Source organism: Scardinius erythrophthalmus (genome assembly GCF_964197995.2).
Source record: "Scardinius erythrophthalmus genome assembly, chromosome: 8".
Lineage (NCBI taxonomy): Eukaryota > Metazoa > Chordata > Actinopteri > Cypriniformes > Leuciscidae > Scardinius > Scardinius erythrophthalmus.
The window spans coordinates 19555838-19581181 of NC_138228.1; the positions used below are offsets into that span (position 1 = coordinate 19555838).

Sequence of the window (25344 nt, forward strand, 5' to 3'; positions counted from 1 at the left end):
AGTTAATGCGTCCTTTTTAAAAAATAAATAAAAAATTGAAATGTACGTAATGCCATAGGCTACTTAATGGCTTACGTTAAAAAGATAGTTCGTTTTCATCTTAAATAAAAAATACCTACATGCTGACCCTGAAAAGTGGTCCAAAAGTGTCAAAATGTTCCTAATTGCGAATTTCCTTACTTTCTGCTTTCGGAGACCTTCACACACACGCCCCTCCCATTAGAGCGAACCTCTTTTGATTGACATGGACCATGACCAATCAAAACAATGGAATGTTTGTGAGGGGCGGGATTTCCTTCAGCGTTGGATGAGCTGCTGCAGTTCTAGGTGACACGTACCGAAAGGTGCGATTAGGCCTCTCTAAACTTCAGATAATTATATAAAAAAAGCTGCTTTTCACTATGTAAACATCTTCACAGAGCTTTGGCTAAGCACGAGGACCAAATACAACCGGATTCGTTACTTTCTTTAAACTGTTGAATGTATTTGGAAAACTTGGGAAACATTTCAGATATATATGTCGTTTGAGCAACAGTCCAGAAATATAATGTTTCATGTTTCATCTCGGAGGGGACAGAGTTGTTTCTATACTGAAGAGTGAAGAGAAAATCATTCCCAGGAACGTTTCTGTGGAATCCAGGAGAGGAGGGAACATGGGAAACGGCGTGTGCTCCAGGAAGCAGAAGAAGATTTTCCAATCTCTCTTACTGGTCACGGTGGTGTTCGGGATGATCTACGGTGGGATGGTGTCTTATGAGATGCACAAACAGCTGAAGAGGACAGAAGAGATGGCCCTGAAATATCAGCAGCACCAGGAGTCTCTTTCCGCTCAGCTTCAAGGTAAAAACACACGTCGTCTTGATGACGTCACGGCGCAAGAAACATTCTCCCAAACTTTGGCAACTTACGAGCTCTAAAATGTAGTTTACTGCGAGTGATCTTGCAGGGTATCTATTGTTTGAGGTGTTTTTGCTTAATGGTTTAAGATCTAGAGAGGTAATCGAAAGGAATAGAATAGAATAGAATAGAATAGAATGGGGCAACGTTGTCTATTGGTTAAAGGGATAGACATGAGGATGAGTAGGCTAAATTATGACTACCACTTTAAGAACGATCGGGGCTGGTAGCCAAAAAGTTCCTGAAAAATGGCAAATGACATAAAATTGGTGACAAATGTTTCTGAATATTTCACACCTTTATCTTATAGAATAGAACAGAATAGAATGCGATAGATTGGGGTAGTTTTTTCTTGTGGATTTAAGTCACTATGAAATCATTATGGAATTAATAGAATATTGCGGTATTTATTAAATGATTTATCTGTGCACGTGCCCTCCTAATCTTTAATCACTTTTCTGAAGTGTTAACTGGCACGAGGGTGGGACAACATGTCACACACATGACATCACAGCAAAAGCAAACCACAAAGATCCAAATGAATTCCCCATGGACAAAGTCAAATCCAGCCCTACATTTTTACTTTTTCAAGAAGCTGGATATACGTCACAATAGGGAAAAAAAGATGATTGCATCTTCCGTTTCATGCTGACTTTAATTGTTAGATCAAACCATATAAAATGATTCCATATAGCAATGTAATCATCTACACGACACTTGACTGACACATAATGAAACACCACAGTTTGCAAACCAAACAAAGTGTTTTTCTGCAAATCCAACTTTGCTGCAATTCACAGAACTTGAAACTGGTCAAACTGGCTGTTAAGGTATTGAAATTCTAGGAATGTTTGAGTGTTTTTGTAGATACTGCAGTGATTCCCTGCAGCTGCCGTTGAAGATGCTCATTTTTATGCAGAGCATTTTGTTTCAACCTGTGCCTAAAATCACAGTCTTTCATTGTCCCAGTCTTACAGAGATTGGCTTCGCAGTTTTTCTGCTTGTCCAAGCTCAATATGCTAGCTGCAAAAAGGATACGACAAAATGGCCCTCGTTTTTAGATTTTAGATTACCGGTAAATACAAATATATGTTATATGTTACAAATAACTGTTTGCAGATGAAACAGATAGTTTTGTTATTTTGCAATATTGCAATATTGAGTTGCATGCCACATTTTCTGTTCAGTTCTTCTCAAATGTTTTGAGTTTGGAGTTTTTTTTTTTGTGTGTGCATTCAATCATGTAATGTATTACTGAATATACATCTACACATTTTAGTATATCAGAATCATTTGAGTTTTACTGGTTGTATTCACTTATAAGCTCAAATGTAATCAATGGCTGATTCTCAATGGTTGATAGCTAATAATGTACCCCTGTTGCAATTGAATGACAATGAATGAGACTTCAACAAAACAGATTTAATTTAAGTGCTCAACAATAGATTTTTCATTTGCTAGCCTGTAGTCCATGACTACAAACAAAGCAGTCTTGACTACAACAAAATGATAAAAAATTGTTTTTTAGAAACATATTTATATTTGTAATAAAATAAATAAATATAAATATGTATTTGTTTAAAATTACCTGGGGTAAAAGAGTTTCCCTTTTAAAGTGTAACGAGGCACTGCGTCAGGATAATAATGAAATATTTTACTGTAGGAAAATAAATAAATAAATGTTTTTTTGTTAATTTAAATCAAATTTTTTTTTCAATAATAAAATAATTATGAATAAACATATAATATACATATAATAAATATAAAACAATTCATTATAAATGACTGATTAATGGTATTAATTATTTAACAATTATAAAATTAAACGATAAACAATCTAAATCACTTACTGCAGGAAGTTAAATAAATACATAAATATATTTGTACAAATATAAACATTCCTCTAAAAAAATATTCATCATCATCATCGTTGTTTTTGTCAAGATCTGAACTATTTAAAAAAAATATATATATATATAATACAAAAGTAAATAACATAGTATTATTCATGGATATGATGAATTCTATAATAACAATAAAAAATATATATATAAATTCTCAGATTTCAACTGTAACCACTATGGTTCCCCGGGAAGGGGAATAAGATCCTGTGCCTCGATCAACACTATAGGGAACACCATCAGCATTTTTTATTATTATATTTTTTAGTTATTTAATTTTATAGTTATAATAGAGTTCATTATAATTTATAAAAAATTAAATCACATTATGAAATAAATGTTTTTCTCCAAAACACGTTGGCCACAATTATTGGCACCTCTAGAATTTTTTACGAGTAAAATATCTCTGAAGTAGGCTATATTCCCATTAATATTTACCTTTTTTTTTTTAGCACACCAGGGTGACTTAACATGAAATTGTCCAGCTATGACTTCTTGTTTCCCAAGAGTTTAAATATGAGGAAACACATATTTAAAGATCTCAGTTCAGATCGATATTATAGTTCAGATCTTGACGACAACAAATTATTCATATATTTTTGGAGACATTTTTATATTTGTAAAAAAATATGTATGTGCTTATTTAACTACCTGCAGTAAGCGATTTAGATTTTTTAATTTTATAACTGTTAGGGTTTGGGTTAGGGTTATACAATTATTGTACATTTATAATAAGTTGCTTTACATTTATTATATTTATACACGTCAGATCTTTTTCTTGACAATGAAAAGTATGATTAATAATTATTTAAGAAACTTTTTTTATATTTGAAAATATTTGTATTTTTAAATATACAAAACATGTATGTAAGATTTAATTTATTATTTGTAGCCTATTATTTATAATTATTATATCATTAATTATGATAAATGATGCATAGTAATTTATCATTAATAATAATTGTTCTATATTCATTAAAAAATAGCCTTGGGTCCTTAAGCCAACATATATTTTATTTCCTAAGCATATGTGCTGCTTATTGCACAAACGATTTTACTTTTAATTGTTATTGTAACCACTAGGAGGTCCTGTGATTACTGCCTTCTTTGAGTCTTAATCACTGCACAATCTCTTTAATCAGTATAATAAGTACTTGACGTGTCTGTTATGTAATGATGAAAGTAATAGGAGGATACAAGAGGCAAGGGGTCCGAGGATGCATACCATGACTTCGCTGTAATAATGCAGTTCAATGAACAACCCACGCTGCTGGACAAACACAAATATGGGGAGGAAAGCCTCTGCCAGCCCTCATTTCCTGAGGCATTTCAGATTTTGCTGGTGTAGCTCATGTTACGTGTAAAAAGAGCAGACGGGTCAACCTTTCAATCTGATGCCATTAGAGAGAAATTAAAAGGGTTGAATGTGGCACTCAATGGGTCAGTGGTTCACACAGTGGGGAAAGTCTTAAAAAAATAGCTCGGCTTACTTTACCTTCTGATTATGGTACTGTAAAAGATTCTTGTTGTGAGGAGATTGTGTTGGGGTATCTAGATTTTTTATATATATATTTTTAGCACTGGTGCTTTGTTTGCATGTTAACAGCATGCTATACTTTTTGTTTGACTGTTTGCACAGTAAACCCATGTCAGAAATTTACATCTTTAAATTTATATATTTTAAAACACGGCCTTATATAGCCATATGAATTCAGAGTCAAACAGATGTTTTTGTTCATTCAGTTATTTTTCTGCATTAGTCTGTTTAGTAAAATCATTTTTTCGATGTTGGGTTGTGCAAAACTATATATTTTCTTGTATAATTAAGCTGTATAACTCAGCCAATTTAGTGTCATGTCAGCATAGGACACATTATTGTGTTTGAAACACACTTGGTGCATTACGCTGGTTTCAAGACACTGTCTCAGAGACATAACTTTCATTGTGCAATATGGTGAAAAAATGGCATGGAGATATGTGAGATGACAGCCGACAAGTTTGTTTGCATTTTTGCATAGACAAGACGTTAAAATATAACTCAAACTGTAGCTGAAAGATAACCAAGGAACATATCAGCTAAATTTAAATAAACTTTCATTGCACAAAACTGTCTGACCTTTGGATTATGCATTTCAATTTTAAAGGTGCTGTATGTAACTTTTTGACTGTACTAAAGCATAAAAATACCATAATATGTTTGCAGAGATTTAGTTATTAAAAAAACAAACAAGCAAGCCCAGCCCAGGTGTGAAAAAGTAACGCAACACATTGCTTTCCATAAAAAGTAACCGATTAACGCAATTAGTTACTTTTTATAGAGGAATACAATATTGTAGCGGATTACTTTTAAAAGTAACTTTCTCCAACACTGGTCAACACCAATACAAAAATGTATCTTTTCTCTTTTTTCTGTCAGTTGTGTACGAGCATCGCTCTAGGTTGGAGAAGTCTCTTCAGAAGGAGCGGCTTGAGCATAAAAAAGCCAAAGAAGGCAAGTTTGTTTATAATATATGACAACATCAGTGACTAATTGATGAAGAGGAAATGATGAAGTGTAATGACATCCTGTAGCTTGCATGATGGATAAACCGGTGCAGCCCAAAGCAGCCATGTTATGCCAAAATAAGATCCTAAGAGTATTTGGACTTTTAAGCCGCGCTTAAAATGTATGAATGTCTTTGCAAAATAATATCATGTAATTGTTAATTAATTTGCATAATAAGTATTGTATTTGTCTCTGCTGTAATACTTGTTTTTGCCTTTTCCTCACAGATTATCTTGTGTATAAAATAGAGTCTCAGCAGTCTCTCAACAAAGAAAAGGTATGTTGTTTTGAGAGCTACGGCATGAAGAATGATTTTTTTTCAATAAAAATTTGAGTTGTAAAACTAGTTGAAATGCAGGGAAGCTAAAGTTTTTTGAGAGAAAACATGCACTTGCCCTGCAGTCAAATACTCATCTGGTTGTTTGTATGCAAACCATAAATTTCTCAAATATCATGGCCTGTGGGTTTCTGGCATGGCATTTAGAGAGACATGATGCCATGCTTACAAAATGACCAGGTTTGTTTGTATTTGTTTTGTTTACAGCAAGATGCCAGCGTCAGGTTTAATTCTCTGCATTCCCAGCATCAGATTTTGAAGGTCAGTTGGAAAAACTCATCAACTGTTTAAAAAAAAAAATTTGTTTTGTGATGTAATGTGAAATGCGGTATGTGTTTTCTTCCCTCGGCAAACACAGATAATTCACTGTTGTGTGTGTATGTGTGTGTGTATGTGTGTGTGTTTACCATCAGAACCAGCATGACGATCTAAAAAAGCAGTATTACGAACTACAAGAGCAACATCAGCTACAAGGAGATGAACACAACAAGGCATTAGATGAACATAAACTGAGACTTGGCCAGCTTCATCAGACCAAAGAGACTGAGATTTCTAAGCTCAAAGGTATCATGTTCTCACCATCTTTCTCTTAGCAATCACACTCTGGCAACCACCACAAAGACTCTAGCATCATGTTGCGTACTGGTGTCTTTATGGTGGAAGTAAAAGCTACAGTCATTTCAGCTGCCTTTCTCATTCTCTTTCTTTCCCAGATAATGAATTTAAGCTACGTGAAGAAAACAAACAGTTGAGAAAGGCTCATCAGGACATCTATGTGCAACTTCAGGATACTAGGGTAAAACCGAAAAGCCCTATGGGTCTTTTTAGAGCAGAAGTACAAAATATGTTTTATATGGATAATTAAGCCATGCGTACTGTTTGCCACAGTTAAAGGGGTAAATCTTGTGAAAATGTCTGGTTATGGCAGCCCCCCCAAGACCATTGATATATATATATATATATATATATATATATATATATATATATATATATATATATATATATATATTTTTTTTTTTTTTTTATGTAAAGAAAAAAAGCAAGTCAATAAATAATTTATTTATTGACTATTGATATCTCTGTTACTGTATATTTAAATTTAATGTTTATTAACCATATATAAAATAATGTAATACATTTGATATTTAATCATTTGTTTATTTAAAATATTCTAAATGACATCAGGTCAACAGATATTACAATGATGCAATTGTTACTGTTTTACTGTGCTTATAATGGAAATTCAAAAAGGATAATTATCAGTTTAAATAATATGTGATATTATTTTATCACATTACAAATGGAGAAATTGGTATGATTCTGAAATAATTTCACAGTGCAAAAAAATTTATGGTTCTTAAAAATATTTTGTATTAAGCAATGTATATTTTTTTATTTTATTAAAAATGTTTACATTTTGTGAAATGTTTTTGTACGTTTTCATAAAATTCACCTAATTAGAATTCAATTTCCGTCTTAATTTCCATGATCCATTTTATTGCAGATCAGCCAAATGTATTTATAATTTAGCTTTATCACAGGGTCCATACTAATATTCAGTGTGGTTATCCTGAATGCTTGTATTTGAGCTTTGCCTGTGATGGTTCCTCTTGTAGCAACAGCACAAGAACCTAAAAACCAGCCACGATCAGCTTGTGTTGACCCTGGAGGACCACAAGAGTGCGCTAGCTGCGGCACAGGTTAGGGTGTGTGTGTGTGTGTGTGTGTGTGTGTGTGTGTGTGTGCATGCGCTTTAAGCTGTTGCAGGAGTGTGTGTGCTGTTCCACTGACAGCTCAAATGCTATGCAGAGCATACCCTGTGGGAAAGGCAAGTCAAGTTTCACAGAGCTCATGTAAGCAGCAAGCAAATAGTTTAGTGCAATAAAATTAGCCCGGTCTGATTGTACAATGTTGAGCAGCCTTTGTCAGTGAAACATCGGGGTGATGCCGCTTCAAATGCGTGGCCATAGGGATGTCCCGATACCACTTTTTCACTTCCGTTATGATACCGATGCCGCAGCTTTGGCTAGTTGCCGATACCGATATCAATCCGATATTTTTATTTTATTCTTGAATATAGTCCACAACAACAGTTGATAATGAAAGACTGCCACCCTTTATTCAAAAGGCCTTGAGATATGTTTGGTAACCTGAATAAATTTAAAAATAATTTGCTATATTTCAGATCAATATATTTGTTTCCTTAAAATTTTAATTAACTTTAACTTTATTCTCATCTGAATTATAAATAATTTATTTCTGTATAAAATAATACTACTATTAAAAACACATTTGCTCTTCTATTAGTATTAGTGTTCGATTAGTGCTCTGTTTTAGGACAAGAAATGAAAACCAATGCAATATGATGAATGTCCAAAAGATGAGATAATTTTTGCTTTTAAACAGTGTTTGTGTGATTTTGGTTGGGTCAGGGTGTCAATTTTAGGTTACAGTTTGACAAGAGTTTAAAGTATGACAAAAGCACGATTTTGTTTTACACAAATATAATTAGGCTAAACACTTTTTGCAGTTTTAATGATGTCCTGTAGGCTGTAGCTACAAAATGACAGAGTATGTTTTTGTATCCGCGGATCACGTGTGTGCCGAACCGAAGATCCGAACGGATCACGGATCAATGATGATCCGTTGCACCACTATTGCCTATGTAGGAAGCAAGATTTTGAAACAGAGCTAATATGTTTTATTATATTTTCTGCAAAGCACTGCATAGTAGAAATGCTCTCAGTGTGAAAGCAGCGCATGATCCTGCTGATTCAGTTAGACTTCAGCGCTGCTTATGCAAGCTTGTCAGACTGGACTAAGCCTGCGTTTCAAGTCCGGTCACATTCCACAAGGCCATTATGATCTCTTGCGCACGCTCTCACTCACGTTTCTCTGAACTTCTTGCCCTTGTTTAGCATGCTAAAATGTGCATGACTCTGATAAGCCATACATGCTGTACTTCCTTGTTTACTCGCTCTTTCTCTGTGGCTTTGAGAAACCAGATGTACAGATGCTCGTTAATTAGAACTGTCATTATCTGCTTTCCCAGGATGATAGAGAAGGATGCTGGGAGGCATTGGGTTTAGTGTGTGTGTGTGAGGTACAGAGTGATATTTTCCCTCCATATGCTGGCAACACTTGGCATTCAAACAGAAAAGAAAACAGTTACTGCACCCTAGTGAAGAAGGACTGGGAGAAAGCTTAGGTTCGGATTGCAGGATATTGGGTATGAGTTGAGGATGATAAAACAGAATAGTCTTTTAAAGTCATACACTTGCATATTGTGTGACCCAAATTTGAAGTCTTTATTTACTTTTCTTTAAATAGGTGCAATAACAAAATAAGATGCAAGAGGTACAAAGCTGATGTACAAGAACCTGCAATGTTTAGTATCAATGACATTAAACATTTTTAAAGACCTACATTTAAGTTCAATCAATAACAAATTTGAAAACAGAACAAAAAATAATATACGTTTGAACATAAATAAATATAATATAACTTGAATAGAATAAATACATTTAAAACCATGTAGTCCTCTAGTATTGCTTTAAAACAAACTTTACTTTCTAAAACAAAATAATTTATTTTAAAAGTAGAAATATTAAATATTAATTAAATATCAAATACATAAATACAATAATACCATATTGATTATTTTTCTTTTTATCAATTTGCTTTAAGTTCTAAATAATATGATTCAATTAAATTAGTCAATAAAATGAAAACCAAGTAGTTTTGTAGAATTTTGTCAATTAAATAAATGTTGCTTTAGGTTCTCAATTCATTATTCAAGTAATTATGAAAGTATTGCTATAGATTGCTCTAGTTTTCTTTCTGTTTTCGCCCTTTAATCTCTTTCTCTTCTGCCTTATGTCAGGCTCTTGATTTTGGCTTGCTGTGTTTGTTGCCTGTTTCAGCTAACCACCAAACCATCGCTCATGTAACCTTTCACCAAAGTACATGAAGCCTTTACTCTGATGCGTGGTGTTGTACTGATGTAGTCGGTCTCGATGGGTTCCAGGTTCAGGTGGATGAATATAAACAGCTGAAGGAGACGCTCAGTAAGATGCCCAGTCTGAGACATGCAGTTGTTCAGCCCGTCCAGAATGAGAACGCAGAAAAAAACAATCAACCCCAGGATGCTCAGCCAGAGGTATTGAAACTGTTTATCCATCATGCATTCAAAACTGAGGTTTTCCCCCACTCATGTCACTGGTTTACATGGTGAAGAATGAGATCTGTTTCATGTGGATCTCCCTCAGATGGAGAAACACCACGAGGACGAGAAGCCTGAATCGCACCACGGGGAGGAGGTTGGCGAAATGGGAGGAGCCGAGGAGAGGAGGAGAGAGCTGGCAGAGGAGGAGATGGAGCAGGCGGGGCAACCTCAGAAACTAGAGGAGGAGTTTGATGTGCCGCATAATGAAGTGGAGGAGGAGGAGCCACAGGCCAACCAACCAGATGAAAACGCGCTAGAAAGGGAGCAACGTCACGTTCAAGAGGTCAGAACACTTGCGACATGATTCTGAATGCAAACATTAGATAAGTGACAATAGACTAACATAGCTACAGTATATAAGCGTTCAAAAGTTTGGGGTTGGTACGATTTTTTTTTTTGCCCCCCAATGCTGCATTTATTTGATCAAAAATACAGTAACGAATGTAATATTGTAAATCATTTGTATTACAATTTTAAATGTTCTATGTAAATACAGATATTTCAAAATGCAATTTATTCCTGTGATGGCAAACCTGAATTTTTACAACATTACTCCAGTCTTCAGTGTCACATGATCCTTCAGAAATCATTCTAATATGCTGATTTCATTCTAATATGCTATTGTTATTATTATTATTATTATCAATGTTAACAACAGCTGTGCAGTTTAAAATTATGCTTTTATTTTCAGGATTCTTCATTTGTTTTGTAACATTATAAATGTCTTTACTCTCACTTTTGATCAATTTAATGCATCTTTCCTAAATAGATGTATTCATTTCTTTAAAAATGAACATACACACAAACCCAAAACTTTTGAACGGTAGTCTAGAATAGTAAGCTGCCTACCTAGACATTTTTAGCCAATTGGTCAGAAAGACAAAAATTTCAAGTATCATTTTGTTGTAAAGTTTTCTTTCTTCAAAGCAGAGACCAGTGAGACAGTTGGGATTGCGTTCAGCAGAAGTTATTCTTTATTGAGAACTCTGCTGTACGTGGCTGCAGTACTTCCAACATGATCTAATCTAACATAACTTTACATGGTGTCTTATAGGCATTTTAGGAGGAGGGACTTTTGAAGGTGGAGACAAATTCAAACAAAGCATGTAAATGAGTATACAGGTTAAGGAACCCGACCCAGACCGGCAGTCTCAGGCTACGTTTACACGGAAACGATCTGAAGAGAAAACGCAAAAGTGATCACTTTTTATTCTGCGTTTAGACGAGCGTTATGGGGGGGAAATCTGCGTGCATACGGTGACACAAAAGTGTGTGAAATCCAATGTAGTATGCACTCCAGGCGGCTAGGTGGCAATGTGAAGCACTGATCGGTGCCTTCACTGTCTAGCAGACTTTTGCGTTTTTACCGTTTAGACGGAAACGCGACGGTGGAGCGTTTTTAAGATTTCCACTCTGGAGGGTGGTTTCACTTTTTTGCGTTTTTAACCCTCAGACGGTCTTCGTTTCGGAGTCACATCCTGGGCCTTCCCGGTCAGAAGTGACCGGAGGCCTAAAAATGAAACTTCCTCCATCCCAGTAAAACCAATGCAATTTATTTTTGTTCTATAATATTTATTCTTTTTAATTTTGTATTTTGAGATCATTTTATTGAATTTATTAATATTTATGCAATATTTATGGTCTATTTTTGCCATTGAAATTAATAAAAAAAATATATAAATGTATGTATTTTTTTATTTTTTATTTATGCAGTATTTTAGTTTAATATAGAGTCTAGGCCTTCAAAAAAAAATGTTTGAAGCAGATTAGCACCATCTGGTGAGAGTATGGAGAGAAAGCATAGAAGCATGGTGTAACCACTAGATGGCATCTATACAGTTCTCTATGGAGAGGCATGTGAATTCCCCAGCTGTTTATGGACACATTTACTTTTTTTTTTTTACAGAATTTGTAACAAAAAATGCAATTCATTCAATTATAACACTTTTTGTAAAATAATATTAATTTTAATTTATTTTTTTATTTATTTTTTATTTATTTTTCAATTTCCCATTCATTTTCTATGGGGGTCATTTTTGACCGAAGACCACAAGTGTGACTATTTTTTTTACGACCACTTAGCATGCTCGAATCATGACCTCAATTTTTTTGTGTGTGCACATACCTAATCCCATACAAGTCACCAAGTTTCGTAACATTCCAATGAAGCTGTGATTTTTAAAAATTCAAACAGAAAATGTTTCGGTCAGAAATGACCGAGGACCGTCTGAGGGTTAAGCCCCAAAAACGCCGTCGTCATAAACGAAAGGCACATCTGATAAAATATTTTTACGTTTTCACCCGGGAGCGTTCTCGTGTAAACAGGGCCTCAATTTAATCAGCATAACCACTCAAATGCATATGTGCTAATCCAATCAGCCAAACGATTCAACGTCTGGACTGTGGCTCTTGCTCCAAGAGTCATTAAAGACAATAGGTTAGCGTCTCTGTGATCTGACTCATTTAACTTACAAAGGAAAAACAGGTCGGGCAGGAATATCTTGCTGTAAACTCAATAATCACTTTCTCAGTTTATATACTATCTAAATTAAAACCTCAAATGCTAAAATCAGTATTCTTCACCGTGATGTTATGTAATGAAGCATATTTCAAATAGATTCTTAAATTTGGAATCCTTCAATTTGAAAAATGTTCCATCTAATTTAAAACATACTATGGGTATGTTCAGACTGCGAGCAAAAATTCTTTGCATGCAGATTTTGCATTTCCCAAAAAACACATGAAATCTTTTTTTTTTTTCAAATCTGATTCAAACTACATGTGGAGTTTGTGTGAAATGCGATTCCAATCAGATTTTTACAAATGCGTCTCAGTCTGGACACTGGCTGCTCAAATCAGATTTCAAATTGTCTTATGCATCACTCTTAATGTGACACACAGCGATAACGTTAAAACCAGTGACGGAAATACCGTAAATATTCTGCACCGAGACTCAATAGGGTGCTTATTTGGAGAGCGAGATGATGCTTTTTATTTTTCCTGCATCATTTGAAAGCCTCATCACAAACATTGGTACGCTTAGGTTGTTACCAAAACAACCCATGCAGATAGGTTGGTTATGTCTGGAGCGGACACACAAATCAAATTTGACAGTCTGCTTGAAAAGATCTGATTTGAGAAAAATTCGATTTGCCTGCAGTCTGAACATCAGTATGTTTTCATTCTGTATGTTTTCGTTATTATTATAAATATTGAGATGCTATCTTAGCCAGTCCACCTCCCTGCATTGTCTTCCAACATTGAACTAATTTCCCATTGTAAGGCCCTCACTCTTCTTTTCTGCCCCCAGGTGGCGCCAGCGCAGGTGGAGCGGGTGAAGTCTGCATACGAACAGCAGCAGGAGCAGCAGCGTCTGGCTGCGCAGCTGGCGGAGGAGCGCAGACAGTTGCACCTGCGTCAGGAAACCCTGCAGAAACAGCAGCTGCAGCAGCAGAAGGAGAGAGAGGAAAGATTACGTCTGCAGAGAGCGAGAGAGGAACAGCTGAACAGAGAAGCCGATCTCAAAGAGCAAAAACTCCAGCAAGAGATGCTCCGGTCAGAGGCCCTCCCTCGAGTTATACAGTTATAGAAATAAATATATAATACAATATATAAAAATAATAATAATTTGTAATTATGTGTATTTTTAACAATACTTTTTGCAGTAATGAAGAATGGTCATTTGTGCCTGTTTATTTGCTATTTTACTGTTCCAGGAAACTGCAATGATAAATCCTTTTATTTTTTGTATTAACCAGGAAAAAGGCACAGTATGAAAACATAGATGCTGATATAGTCCAGGGAGAAGAAGAGCCACAGATAGATGATGAGAAAGGTGACAATTTATGTGGTTTGTCGTGATAGCAGTGCTACTTTTTACTCGAGGTGTCTCAAAGTGATTTCTTAAATGTTTGGTGCAATTTTAATATCTGGGACCAGTTGTTCAAAAGTAATCTGATCGGATTGGATCAAATCTTGAAAACAAGGATTCTGAAATCAGAGTTGATCACAAAATCCAATCTTGGATGCCAAAATAGATTGGGATACCTTTGATCGAAAAAATCTGGATTATCCTGATCCCAGCAGAAGGGTGGATTTCAGGAACAAAAATGTAATTAAACTTTAAAACTGGTAAAAAACAACAACATTTGTATAAAGATATATTTCATATTGATATTTTTATTTTGTCCTTGATTAGTTTAACTGTAAAATAATAAAGTAGTAGACATTAGGCTACCTATTAAGTCTTTCAGTACAGTAAAGTAAAAAAAAAAAAAGATTTTAGTGCAATAAAATAAACAGCTGTCAATATAATTTTTTTTTTAATTCTAAGTTGTTTTTTTATCACTCTATATAAACTACATTGACACAATCATCAGAGATGAACCAGACAAAAGTAATTTCTAACAATTATTGCATGCATATTTGTTTGTTTTGGTTCTGGGTCACATGAGAGACTACGGAAACCCTAAAGGGACATGGAGATGGGAGGAAAAATGCTTTTTTGTTCTCTCGCAAGAAGTAAAATGGATACCTGATCCTGGATAGCAAAACATGGGATTCAAAATCTAGATATTTTTGATCCAGATTAAACTTTTTGAATAACTGAGCCCTGAAGATTATACTTTTGTTTGTCTCTGTCATGTGTAGAGGAGAACGCGCACCATGAGGAGCCAGGGCAAGGTGAAGAGGACCATGCTCAACATGAGGATGAGGTGTGTTCCCTTATGATATTATAAACACATATACAAGCACCAGTATTCATATAAACATGGCTTGATGCTTACTTTTCCCAAGGAGCACATGTGCTCCTAAGTTTAAAAATGTAGGAGCACTTTAAAAAATGTATCAAATAATGTATATTTCAAAAAGAACGCTAGGGTTTTTAATATTTCTGCTTCAAATTGAATTGAATAATTCTGTAATTATAAATATATATTATAATGTTGGACTTTAATTATAATTATGAACAAGTTCGAAATACACCGGGACTCTTATTTTGAATTGTTTGTTTTACTATAGCTGGCTGCTTTTTCAAAAAGATGAGGCACATGAAATATGCACTCAAAATATACAACAATCTACAACATGTTACAATTACAAAAATAATAAAAAAAACTATAAAGTAAACATTGTCACAATTATGTAGATCATAAGCAATCTATTCGCATAAATCCTTAGTATTCATTGATTGCGAACTGCACTGAAACCGAGAACCTGTAGAATGCACAAAAGCGCAATTATTTGACTGCTATTTATTTAATTCAGTCATCTCGTTTTGAGATTTAATAATCTGGATAATTTTTTTTCTGTCCCCAAATTTAAAATGTATATTTGTTTTTTATACCATGTAAGATATTTAAGACTTTTTATGACCCTAAATTTCATAAAACTGCATTTTTAACTTGATGAGTGACTTTTAAAAGCATTACATTTTTTGCACATGCTGTTTTCAGTTAGCCTGACTACGTCAGACTTCGTACTTCCACTCAATTTCAGTTCACTTCTGTACTCAGTCTGAGATAGCAACCTATCTTCCCGTTTTCCTCCGGCCTCAAAACAGCCGGCCAATCAACAGGGCAAGGTGAAGAGGAACATGCTCAACATGAGGATGAGGTGTGCTCCCTTATGATATTATAAACACATATACAAGCACCAGTATGCTCTGGATGAGCAGTACCAGGAAGATGGCGATGATGAGGTCGGATAACAAGTGGGCGGGCTGAGAGCCGTGACGTAGACGCTGATTGTACCGTGGATGCGTAGATTTACTTCACATAATCTGCAAAAGTCGTTCACAGCCATGTTCACTCCGGTATTTCGCTCGATGGTTTTGTTTTCGCATCATACATGTGTTTACAGTGGAAGTTAGATGCGGCTGAGCATGCACATAACACACGCCATAACCAAACATTATGTGATTGGCTTACGGGTAACCTTTTGCGAAGTAGCAGAGTTTGGTATTACCAGGCTAGTTTTCAGTTGCAAATGTGAGTAATTTAAGCCATTGTTTGTGAACGTGTACTGATGATAAATACGTCAAACTTACAGCGACCTGTAGGAGCGGATGTTGATCCAGAGGACGACCCCAACAATCAGGGTGAGGATGAGTTTGAGGAGGCAGAGCAGCAGCGGCATGCCCATGAGGTAGAGGAGGAGGAAGAGCCAGCACCCGTAGGCAACCCCAACATGCACCTGGCCGTAGAGAATCAACACCAGCCGCCTGCTGAAGAACAACTGGTGGTAAGCAACCGGTTCTTTGCAGCTGAAAGGAGTCTCCTAACCAGCAGACGTGACATGTTTTCAGCATAATGTTTAATAAGTGTGTGAAACGAGATTGTGGACCAATGAGTTTTCAGTGTTGGTGGAGCTATACAGCATTTTTTGTGTAAAAACAAAAAACAGACTCACAGTGATTTAGTTTGGGAATCTGACTGTTGTAGGGGATATTTATATTATGCAACTGAGAATGTCTGAAGCTTTGTGTGTTTTGTGCAGATGGCTGGAAACCCAGACCAACAGGAAGATGCTCTGGATGAGCAGTACCAGGAAGATGGCGATGATGAGGTCGGATAACAAATGCAAACACACACACACTCCTAAAACCAAAAAAATGATTATTTGTTCCCTCATCGGGATGGCTTTCTCTCTCCAGGCTCAAGATGAGCTGGTAGAAAATCAGAAGCATGAGGCGATGCGGGAAGAAGAGGGAGACCCGTATAATGAGGAGAATGGAGAACAGGTACAAAATATTTATAAATCGTGGCTGTTCAGAAGAGCTTTGCTGATCAGACTTATACCTGGACAATGATGAAATAAATTAAAAATAGTCCTTTACATGATTAAATTAAAAGTAGGCTGTGCCGTTTTTGTAGAGGCTAGCAATATCAAGCTAGCTTTGAAAGCATGAGATCCCACCCTCCCTTCAGAGCGTCTCTAAAGCCACGCGTCCTTCAAAACACATGATCACAACTCACACAGCAGCGTCTGCAAAGCGTCACGAGACGGCATTAAATTACCTCGTGTCTCAAAGCACATAACAGTACAATAATAATGAACATAAACAACTTAACAACATAAACAACTGGCTGTTGCAGATTCTTTTCGGCATTGATATTGTTGCCATAGAAAGGCAGAAATTCAAGTCTGAGGACATGAACAGCTCCAAGTAGAACGTCACGGGTTGCCATCTCTTAATTACTGTAGTTACGACAGGGCGTGAACACAGCATGAGCTCATTGTTTTGCTTCAGAAGGAACTGTAAAAGGCAGCTGCTGTTTGTTTGCGGCACTCAGTGTCTGTCTACAACTATGCATAGCCTCATGGAACCCGCTGATGGTGGGATATCTGCGTGAGCAGGTGTGCGGAGGTATGCAAATACATACATTGGCAGGCTGGTAGGACATCCCATTATTTTATTCGGACCGAATCCAATGATTGGACGAACATTTTTTGGTCCTGAGACATCCACAAAATATTTATGTGCAGTTTTTTATATTTAGACCACTTCTTCTATTATTGTTTGCTATCCGGATGTGAAGAGAGTTTCAACCAGTATAACAAAAAGTGCAAAAACATAGCCTACCCTAGCTTTAAGGGATGGACCAGAACCAGAATTTTATAGTGACATTTCAATTCCTTTTTAATATGTGTAGTGTAGTGGAGATTCTTAGATATTGAAAATGCTGTTATGTTAGGGGCTAAGAAATTTGGAATATATTTTAAAAATAACCACAATGACAGTCAAAAGTGTCCTATTATATTCATCAAAGAATTCTGAAAAAAGGCATCACTGTTTCCATAAAAAATATTAAAGGTGGTATCAGTGATTTCAGGCCCAAAAATATTTTTATCACATTCATCTAATCTTTCCTAACGATCTGCTAGCTGCCCGCCCCATAAGCATGCCGTCAAAAAAACGCGTCTCTGTAGGCAGCCTAGGCTCTGAGATCTGCACACAAAAACAAATGGTTTAGCCAAACACTCAAAACCAAAACAAATAGTGTTCCAACCAATCACCGACAGGGGGAGGGTGTTGTGAGGTTTTGTGCTCATGCACGGCTGCACGCGAAGTCAGAGCTGAAGAAAAAGCTGGCTCAAAACCTTACAACACCCTCCCCCTGTCGGTGATTGGTTGGAACACTATTTGTTTTGGTTTTGAGTGTTTGGCTAAACCATTTGTTTTTGTGTGCAGATCTCAGAGCCTAGGCTGCCTACAGAGACGCGGTTTTTTGACGACATGCTTATGGGGCGGGCAGCTAGCGGATCGTTAGGAAAGATTAGATGAATGTGATAAAAATATTTTTGGGCCTGAAAACACTGATACCACCTTTAAGCAGCACAACTGTTTTCAATATTGATGATGATAATAATGATAAATATTTTATGAATGTTTTATGAAGGATCATGTGACACTGAAGCCTGGAGTAATCATGCTAAAAATTCAGCTTTGCCAACAGAGCAACACATTTTAAAATGTTTAATATTAAATATTTAATATTAATATTAAAATAGAAAACGGGTCTTTTAAATTGTAAAAAATATTTCACAGTATTACAATTTTGATCGAATAAATACAGCCTTGGTGAGCAAAATAAACCTCTTTCAAACATTTAAAAATCTTTTTTTTTTTATTTTTTTTTTATTGTTTTTATTATGCAAGTACAAAGAAAAACAGAGAAATAGGGCAACATACAACCTGGTCAACCTGGTTTTCCATCCAATTCCATCCAAGTATTAACCAGTACTAAACAATATCATCTGTGCAATAGGGGAGAAAAAAAGAAAAAGAGAAAAAAAAAACACAATGCACATTCCCCTTCACTTTATACATACAGCACTCTTTTCTTTTCTTTTCTTTTCTTTTCTTTTCTTTTCTTTTCTTTTCTTTTCTTTTCTTTTCTTTTCTTTTCTTTTCTTTTCTTTTCTTTTCTTTTCTTTTCTTTTCTTTTCTTTTCTTTTCTTTCTTTTACACACAAGACAAGGGACAGCAGACAAGACAAACATGACAAACCATTTAGACACATTCCAGACAAGTTACAACACACAGGACAATGCACAGGAAGATGCATCAAACTTAAGAATTTTGTCCCTACTATAATACATTCTAGTCATTAATTTATATTGAATCAATCTAAGATTTTTGTTGGTTGTGACTTTATATGTTAGATTTAAGCACTCCTTCCATTTTATTTTGGCATTGAAGTCCTTTATATCTCTGTCCCAGCCTTCGTATATTTTACTTAGCAGATTACAATTTATTACGGCATTATTGAGATAATCATACATAACACTTATACTTTTTTTGTTTCTTTTTCTTACTTTGTTCCAAAAGGATCTTTATCTTTTCCGGAACATCATTCACTATATCACAGTTCTCTTTGACCCAGTTTTTTAACTGCATATATTTAAATATCTCTGAATCTTTTAATTTAAATGTATCTTTCAGTGTATAAAATGGGGATATATTATTTGAACTAATAATATCTGATAATGCTTCAATACCTCCATTCATCCAAGTTTTCCATATTAATTTAGTACCTTGAATTTTAACAGATGGATTGTTACAAATTTTAATGTGTGTTGGAGTACCGATCTCAACCACAAAAATCTGCTTGGTTTTTTTCCACATATTTAATGTACTGTTGACAACAAAGTTATCAGTCTTTAATTTTTTCTTGGAGAACAAGATGGATAATAAACTATTTGGTTGTAGTTGATGATTTTTGATAACCAGCCATGGGTCTTCATTAGTATTAATAATAATATGATCAATATAAAACATCTGAGCTGCTATCTGATACAATTCCATATTAGGGAGGTTTAACCCTCCTTCCCGTTTAGAGCAAAACAACATTTAAAAATCTTACCGACCCCAAACTTTTAAACAATGCACTGTAATTTTTAGCGGTGGCCGGTAAACTCTAGTGGTGAGGTTGTGAATCGCAACCAACAGAAATTACAGTGGCCGACAGGAAAACATATCGTCATCTGAGACAGCAGAGAGTAGTCAGTTAAGCAATGAGGTTTTTTACAAATATAAATTAAGAAATTTGGTTAATAATATTCAAAATAACATCGTTTTACTGAATAATTAAGTTGTTACTTGTTCATCATTGTGTCAGAGTTTTATTCTCTGACTTTAGCTAGCTTCTTTGCATGAAGAACAACAGTGACGAAACGCGTTTGTCCGTTTAGGACTACTGTAGAAACATGTCGGTGCATTTCAATGTAACCAGTGGTGTATGTAGATAGTAATGGCTCATTCTAAGGTAATAAAAACATAACGGTTCATTAAGTAGGTCTTTATACACCACTGAAAACATAGTTATGTATATGATATTGCATTTCTGGCAACATATCCTCCTAAATATTACACAGTGCACCTTTAAATACATTAGTATCTGTTAAGCATTATATATTTGTTAATTTTGTAGTGTTAATTTAGTTTCTTGTCGAAAGCAGGACCATGAATCTCTAGTTAAGCTGTCTGTTCCAAGACAACAATTTGATGGTCTCTGTCACTGTAATGTATCACAGAGAGTTATGTAGTGCTTACGTGTGTGTACGTTTTCACTTATTCTTTTGTACAAGCTGCCGCTGTAACTGTAGACTGTTGGCAGTGCCACAGTTGGGTGAGTCAGATCAATTGCAAAGTCCTCCACGGTGTTCAGTTACTGTCATGAGTCCAGCTCCACTTTAAACATCCATCCTCCATTTTCACCTCATCTCTAAAGCCCATTTCACATAGAGCGCTGATCCCAGAAAATTGCCATGGAATTGCTAGAGGGCCTTCTGTGTGAACGCAAACACGTACCAGGATTGATTCCGGGATGGGTAGCTTAACATTGCTGCTGGGATTAGTCCCGGAACGTTCATGTTGTTGTAAATAAACAACAAAGTTTGCACATCAACATCTAATGCCTGATCAGCTGCTATGTTGTTTAAAGCAATGCAAACACTTCCATTGTTGTACCACAACACTAGCGTTTTCAACGCATACATTACACATCATGCCTTTACGGGTGTGTGAAAATCCTTGGTAGTGTGAATGAACAAATCAAACAATCCCGGGACACATTATCAGTGTATTTTCCGGAATCTCTGTGAAAGGGGCTTTAGATTTAGGAAATGTTATTCATGCTTTATTCACATCTGTGCACTTTTAAAGTTACAGTTCACTCAAAATGAAAAAGTCTGTAATCATTTACTCACCTTCATGTTGGTCCAAACCATAGACTGTAAAAAAAGATGGACGACGCCCCTTCGCTCTCTTCCATTGACAAGAACTGAAGCCGCCAGAGTCCCGATATGGCGCAGACATATTGGAACTCGAGTCTGCGCAGTAGCGATCTCGGGACCAGACCTGCGCAGTAGTGGGCAGGAAGTAAAGCCGCGAAATCAACGCTCCGCCCTCACTCAGGGAGAGTGCATTCTGCACACTTTTTTAAAAATTGATTGCAGTACGACAAAAGGCTTGTTAAAATAAAGTAAATACAATCTCCTCAGTCCTCCGAAGATCCCGAAAAAAATGTCCGTTGGTGCTTCAGTGACTACTTCGCTCAGAGAACCTGTCAATCACAGCTGTCAATCATGACGTCACACCACCGCATCACGTAACTAACTAAAAAACAACTTATTTTTGAAACAGACACTTGAACTTACATCAGCGTGATAAAAACGACAGCAAATGAAAGAAACCACCTTTGGAAAAAAGATATTTGAAGTGTATTTAATTGTTTAGTTGGTCTCACGTCCCGTTGAATAACACGGGGAGGCGGGGCTTATGACCTATACTAGGACCAGTCACCGGGGGGCGATCGAGACGCTTTGGCTTCACTTTTCAGGGCTTGTGTGGCACGCTTGGTCCAAACCCATAGCTGTGTCCGAAATCACATACTGTATAGTAGGTACTACATTTAGTTACATACTTGAAATGTACCTAGTATGATAGTATGAATGTGTGAAGTATGAATGAAATTCAGACATACTACATCTACCATGTTGTCACTGTCTTGTGTTGTGTCGCTTCACTGCCGTTCACAAACCCCCTCCTGTGGCCTTGTGGGATAGTAAAGAGTCCAGTGGATGCACACTTGGAAGTAGCAGGTCATCCGGGTACTGTTTCATGAATACTATGAATTCGGACAAACTACTCCGCTAAAATAATGTTTTTTGCCTACTATATAGGCATATTCGGATGCAGGGCATCACTTTATTTCTTCTGTGAAAGAAATTTGAGGTGGTTAGTTGGAAACGAACAGACTCAATGCCTTGTATAGGTGTGTGTAACAAACATCATACTTGTTTATTTTTATATAAATATGTTTTTTTTGTATCTGTACAGGAAGAGGTCAGAGATCAGGTTGTGAAGGAGGATATTCAACTCGCCCAACATCACAATGAGGAGAACTATGAGGAAGAAGAGGAGGAGGAAGGCGGCAACGGGGATAAACCCCCCATTCGCAGGGCCGAAATGTGAGGCGATTGAAAGGAAGGACAGCCAATCGCTGCCACATTTGGATTTGGTTTCCCACACCATCCTCTTAAACATTGTGCCGGGAGATGGCTCTGTTGGGTCGTTCTGATGAATAGGAAATCGAATTTTCTACCAGTTTGTGTAACTCTGAAACCGAGATGCACCAAAACGCCCAATCACTTACAGAGCAAACACCTGCTGTCTGCCTTTACTGTACGTCTGTCTGTCATTTCTTGTAAGGAGCAGTGAATAAGTTCAGTTTAAATGCTGTTATATCTTGTGTTTGATTTCTTTGGCTGGACGGAAATCTGAAAGCATAGATTTCAATCACCAGAAACTCTTGCACTGAAACATTTGCCATTTTTTTTTCAGTTGTGGCTCCACATACAAGAAATATTCCATCTTTGAAGTAAACCCTTTAAAAAAACTCTCATTTTAAGTTAAGACTGATCTTGATGGACAGGCAGCAGTCACCAATCAGCCTTAAATCCTCACCTGGTCCTGCCCAAACTTGTGTTGGTAATTCATCCATCTTGTTGAGGAAAAATACAATGCAGAAATATTGTATCATGGGCGAGTTTGGCAAGGTGCTTGGTTCCACATACATTAATGTTTACATGTAATTCAAGTAGATAATTGTAGCTGTTGAAAGTCATTTTTAAATGCTGTACTGTATGTGCTTATTTACCATACTGCCGCCTAAACATAAACCAAATTAATTTAGTTAAACACGATTTTTATTTTTATTTGCTTTTCACAAAGTGCCTCCTAGAGATTATAGGGAAAACTTCCTCAAATGCTGCCTATCTCTCAAGGATAATTTGGTTCCTGATCTCTTTGTCGGAAAACTTTATATTGAATTTTTTCTCTTTTCTTTTCAAGTCAACCTGCCAACTACTATTCTAGTATAAACTAGTACTAGTGTTCGACGTGCTACTCGACCTCTGTCCAGTTAGGCTTTCTTTTTTTGTTTTCTTTATCTATTCCGACAGCTTATTTTATTTAATGAAACGGCTAGTGCTAGTGTTGTTTTGCATATCTATGGCAACAACAGACTTTTATAACGTGAATCCAGGATCGCTGTCGTGAAACACTTAAATGTTTCCCTTACCTAAGAGAACCGTTTAAGAGATTATATGCAACACCCTTAAGTTATTCTCTTGGGTAACGGGAAATCGCCCCTTAAGTATCATACTTAAGGGAAAAACTTAAGGTGCTTTATGCAACCGGGCACTGGTCCTCAAGTCTTTTTGTTACTGTTAGTCTTTAACATACGACATTAGACAGCAGAGAAATGAATGGCACATTGAAAATGAGAATTAATAAGAGACATAATATTCAGATGTTGAATTTGAATGTGCAAAAAGTAAACAAAATGTTTGGATTAGCTTACTCAAAATGATTTGTTCTGAATGTATGCTAAATCACTACAATATTGAAAAAATTGTATTTATTTTGTCTTGTATTTACTTTGGTTTTTTATATTATATAAAATGAAATAATCTTGTTTTGTCACCTTTTTTATTTTCTGGGATGCATATGATTTTTAGATTTATTAGTTGATGTAATATTGATGAAACCAGCTTTCCTGTTAAGTGTTCAGCTTTAATACTTTATATTTAAAATAAATATATATATGTTTATAGATTTTTTTTTCTGTTCTGCAAGTGATTTACAGAGAAATATTTTTGTGCCGTTTTGTTGATAATGGCATTGTGAGCGGAATAAAAATTGGTGAAGGATTAAATGCTCATCCTCTTTTAATCATGCACAAAGTCTGGCAGGCGTGCTGATGTTTGGAGTAGAGGAAATATCTCTTCGTCTAATTACATAAATGTAAAAATGAACCTAAAGCAAAAATAACAAAGTGCTCTGCTTTCATCCTGAAGTTCCTGGAAGGCTGATGAGATGCAGCAGAAGTGACACAGAGGTAATGTGTACAGGGTGGGCCATTTATATGGATACACCGTAATAACATGGGAATGGTTGGTGATATTTAAGTCCTGTTTGTGGCACATTAGTATATGTGAGGGGGCAAACTCCTCAAGATGGGTGGTGACCATGACATATACAATGCTTTTGCCACAATAACCAAGAAGATATTTTATGGGACAAAGGGACTATCCTGTTAAAATAAAGGATAATAATAATAATAATAAATAACAGCTTTTGAGTCGTTTCCTATAATGCCTGATGAGTTTGGAGAACACCTGACAAGAGATCAGAGACCATTCCTCCATACAGAATCTCTCCAGATCCTTCAGATTCCCAGATCCATGTTGGTGCTTCTTCTCTTCAGTTCAGCCCACTCATTTTCTGTAGGGTTCATGGCAGAAGCTTCATTTTGTGCTTAGTGACACATTTTTGTGTTGATTTTGATGTTTGTTTTGGATCGTTGTCCTGATGGAAGACCCAACCACGTCCCATTATAAGATTTCTAGCAAGGGAGGTGGTCAGTTTTTTTTTATTTTTTATCTGTTGGTATTTGCTAAAATCCATGATGCTATGTATCTGAACAAGATGTCCAGGACCTCCAGCAAAAAAATAAATAAAAAATAGGCCCCCAACATTAAAGATCCATCAGTATATTTAACCGTGGCCATGGGGTACTTTTTATCCCTGTTTGCACCAAACCTATCTGGTGGATTCGCTGCCAAAAATCTCTTTTTTTTAGTTTCATCTGACCATAAAATCCAGTCCCTTTTGAAGTTCCAGATTATCTTGGTCTTTGGCTTGACCCCGAACTCTCCTTTAAGCCTCACATTAATTTGATCAAAAAATCATATGGTTGCTTATGTTCTTCTCTTTAACGCTCAATTGTTTTTCATTTCAAGTCAGAAAAAGATAAATCTCCCAATTAATTCTTCCTATTATTGACTATGCAGACATTATTTACCAAAACACTTCAGATACCAATTTAAAACCTCTAAATGTCATTCACAATTCTTCATAGGTTTGTTT

At 35.9% G+C, this 25344-nt stretch overlaps 1 protein-coding gene across 1 annotated transcript; it reads left to right on the forward strand.

The window, feature by feature from the left end:
- The first annotated feature begins 278 nt into the window (after window positions 1-278).
- golim4a (golgi integral membrane protein 4a) lies at window positions 279-24127 on the forward strand. The gene is made up of 16 exons (XM_081372600.1): window positions 279-840; window positions 5215-5289; window positions 5571-5620; window positions 5888-5941; window positions 6094-6244; window positions 6394-6476; window positions 7297-7380; window positions 9708-9839; window positions 9949-10188; window positions 13216-13460; window positions 13664-13740; window positions 14556-14620; window positions 15957-16148; window positions 16404-16472; window positions 16561-16647; window positions 22252-24127. The coding sequence occupies exons 1-16, from the start codon at window positions 555-557 to the stop codon at window positions 22384-22386; spliced, it is 2025 nt and encodes a 674-aa protein (XP_081228726.1). The 5' UTR covers window positions 279-554; the 3' UTR covers window positions 22387-24127.
- The last annotated feature ends 1217 nt before the right edge of the window (window positions 24128-25344 follow it).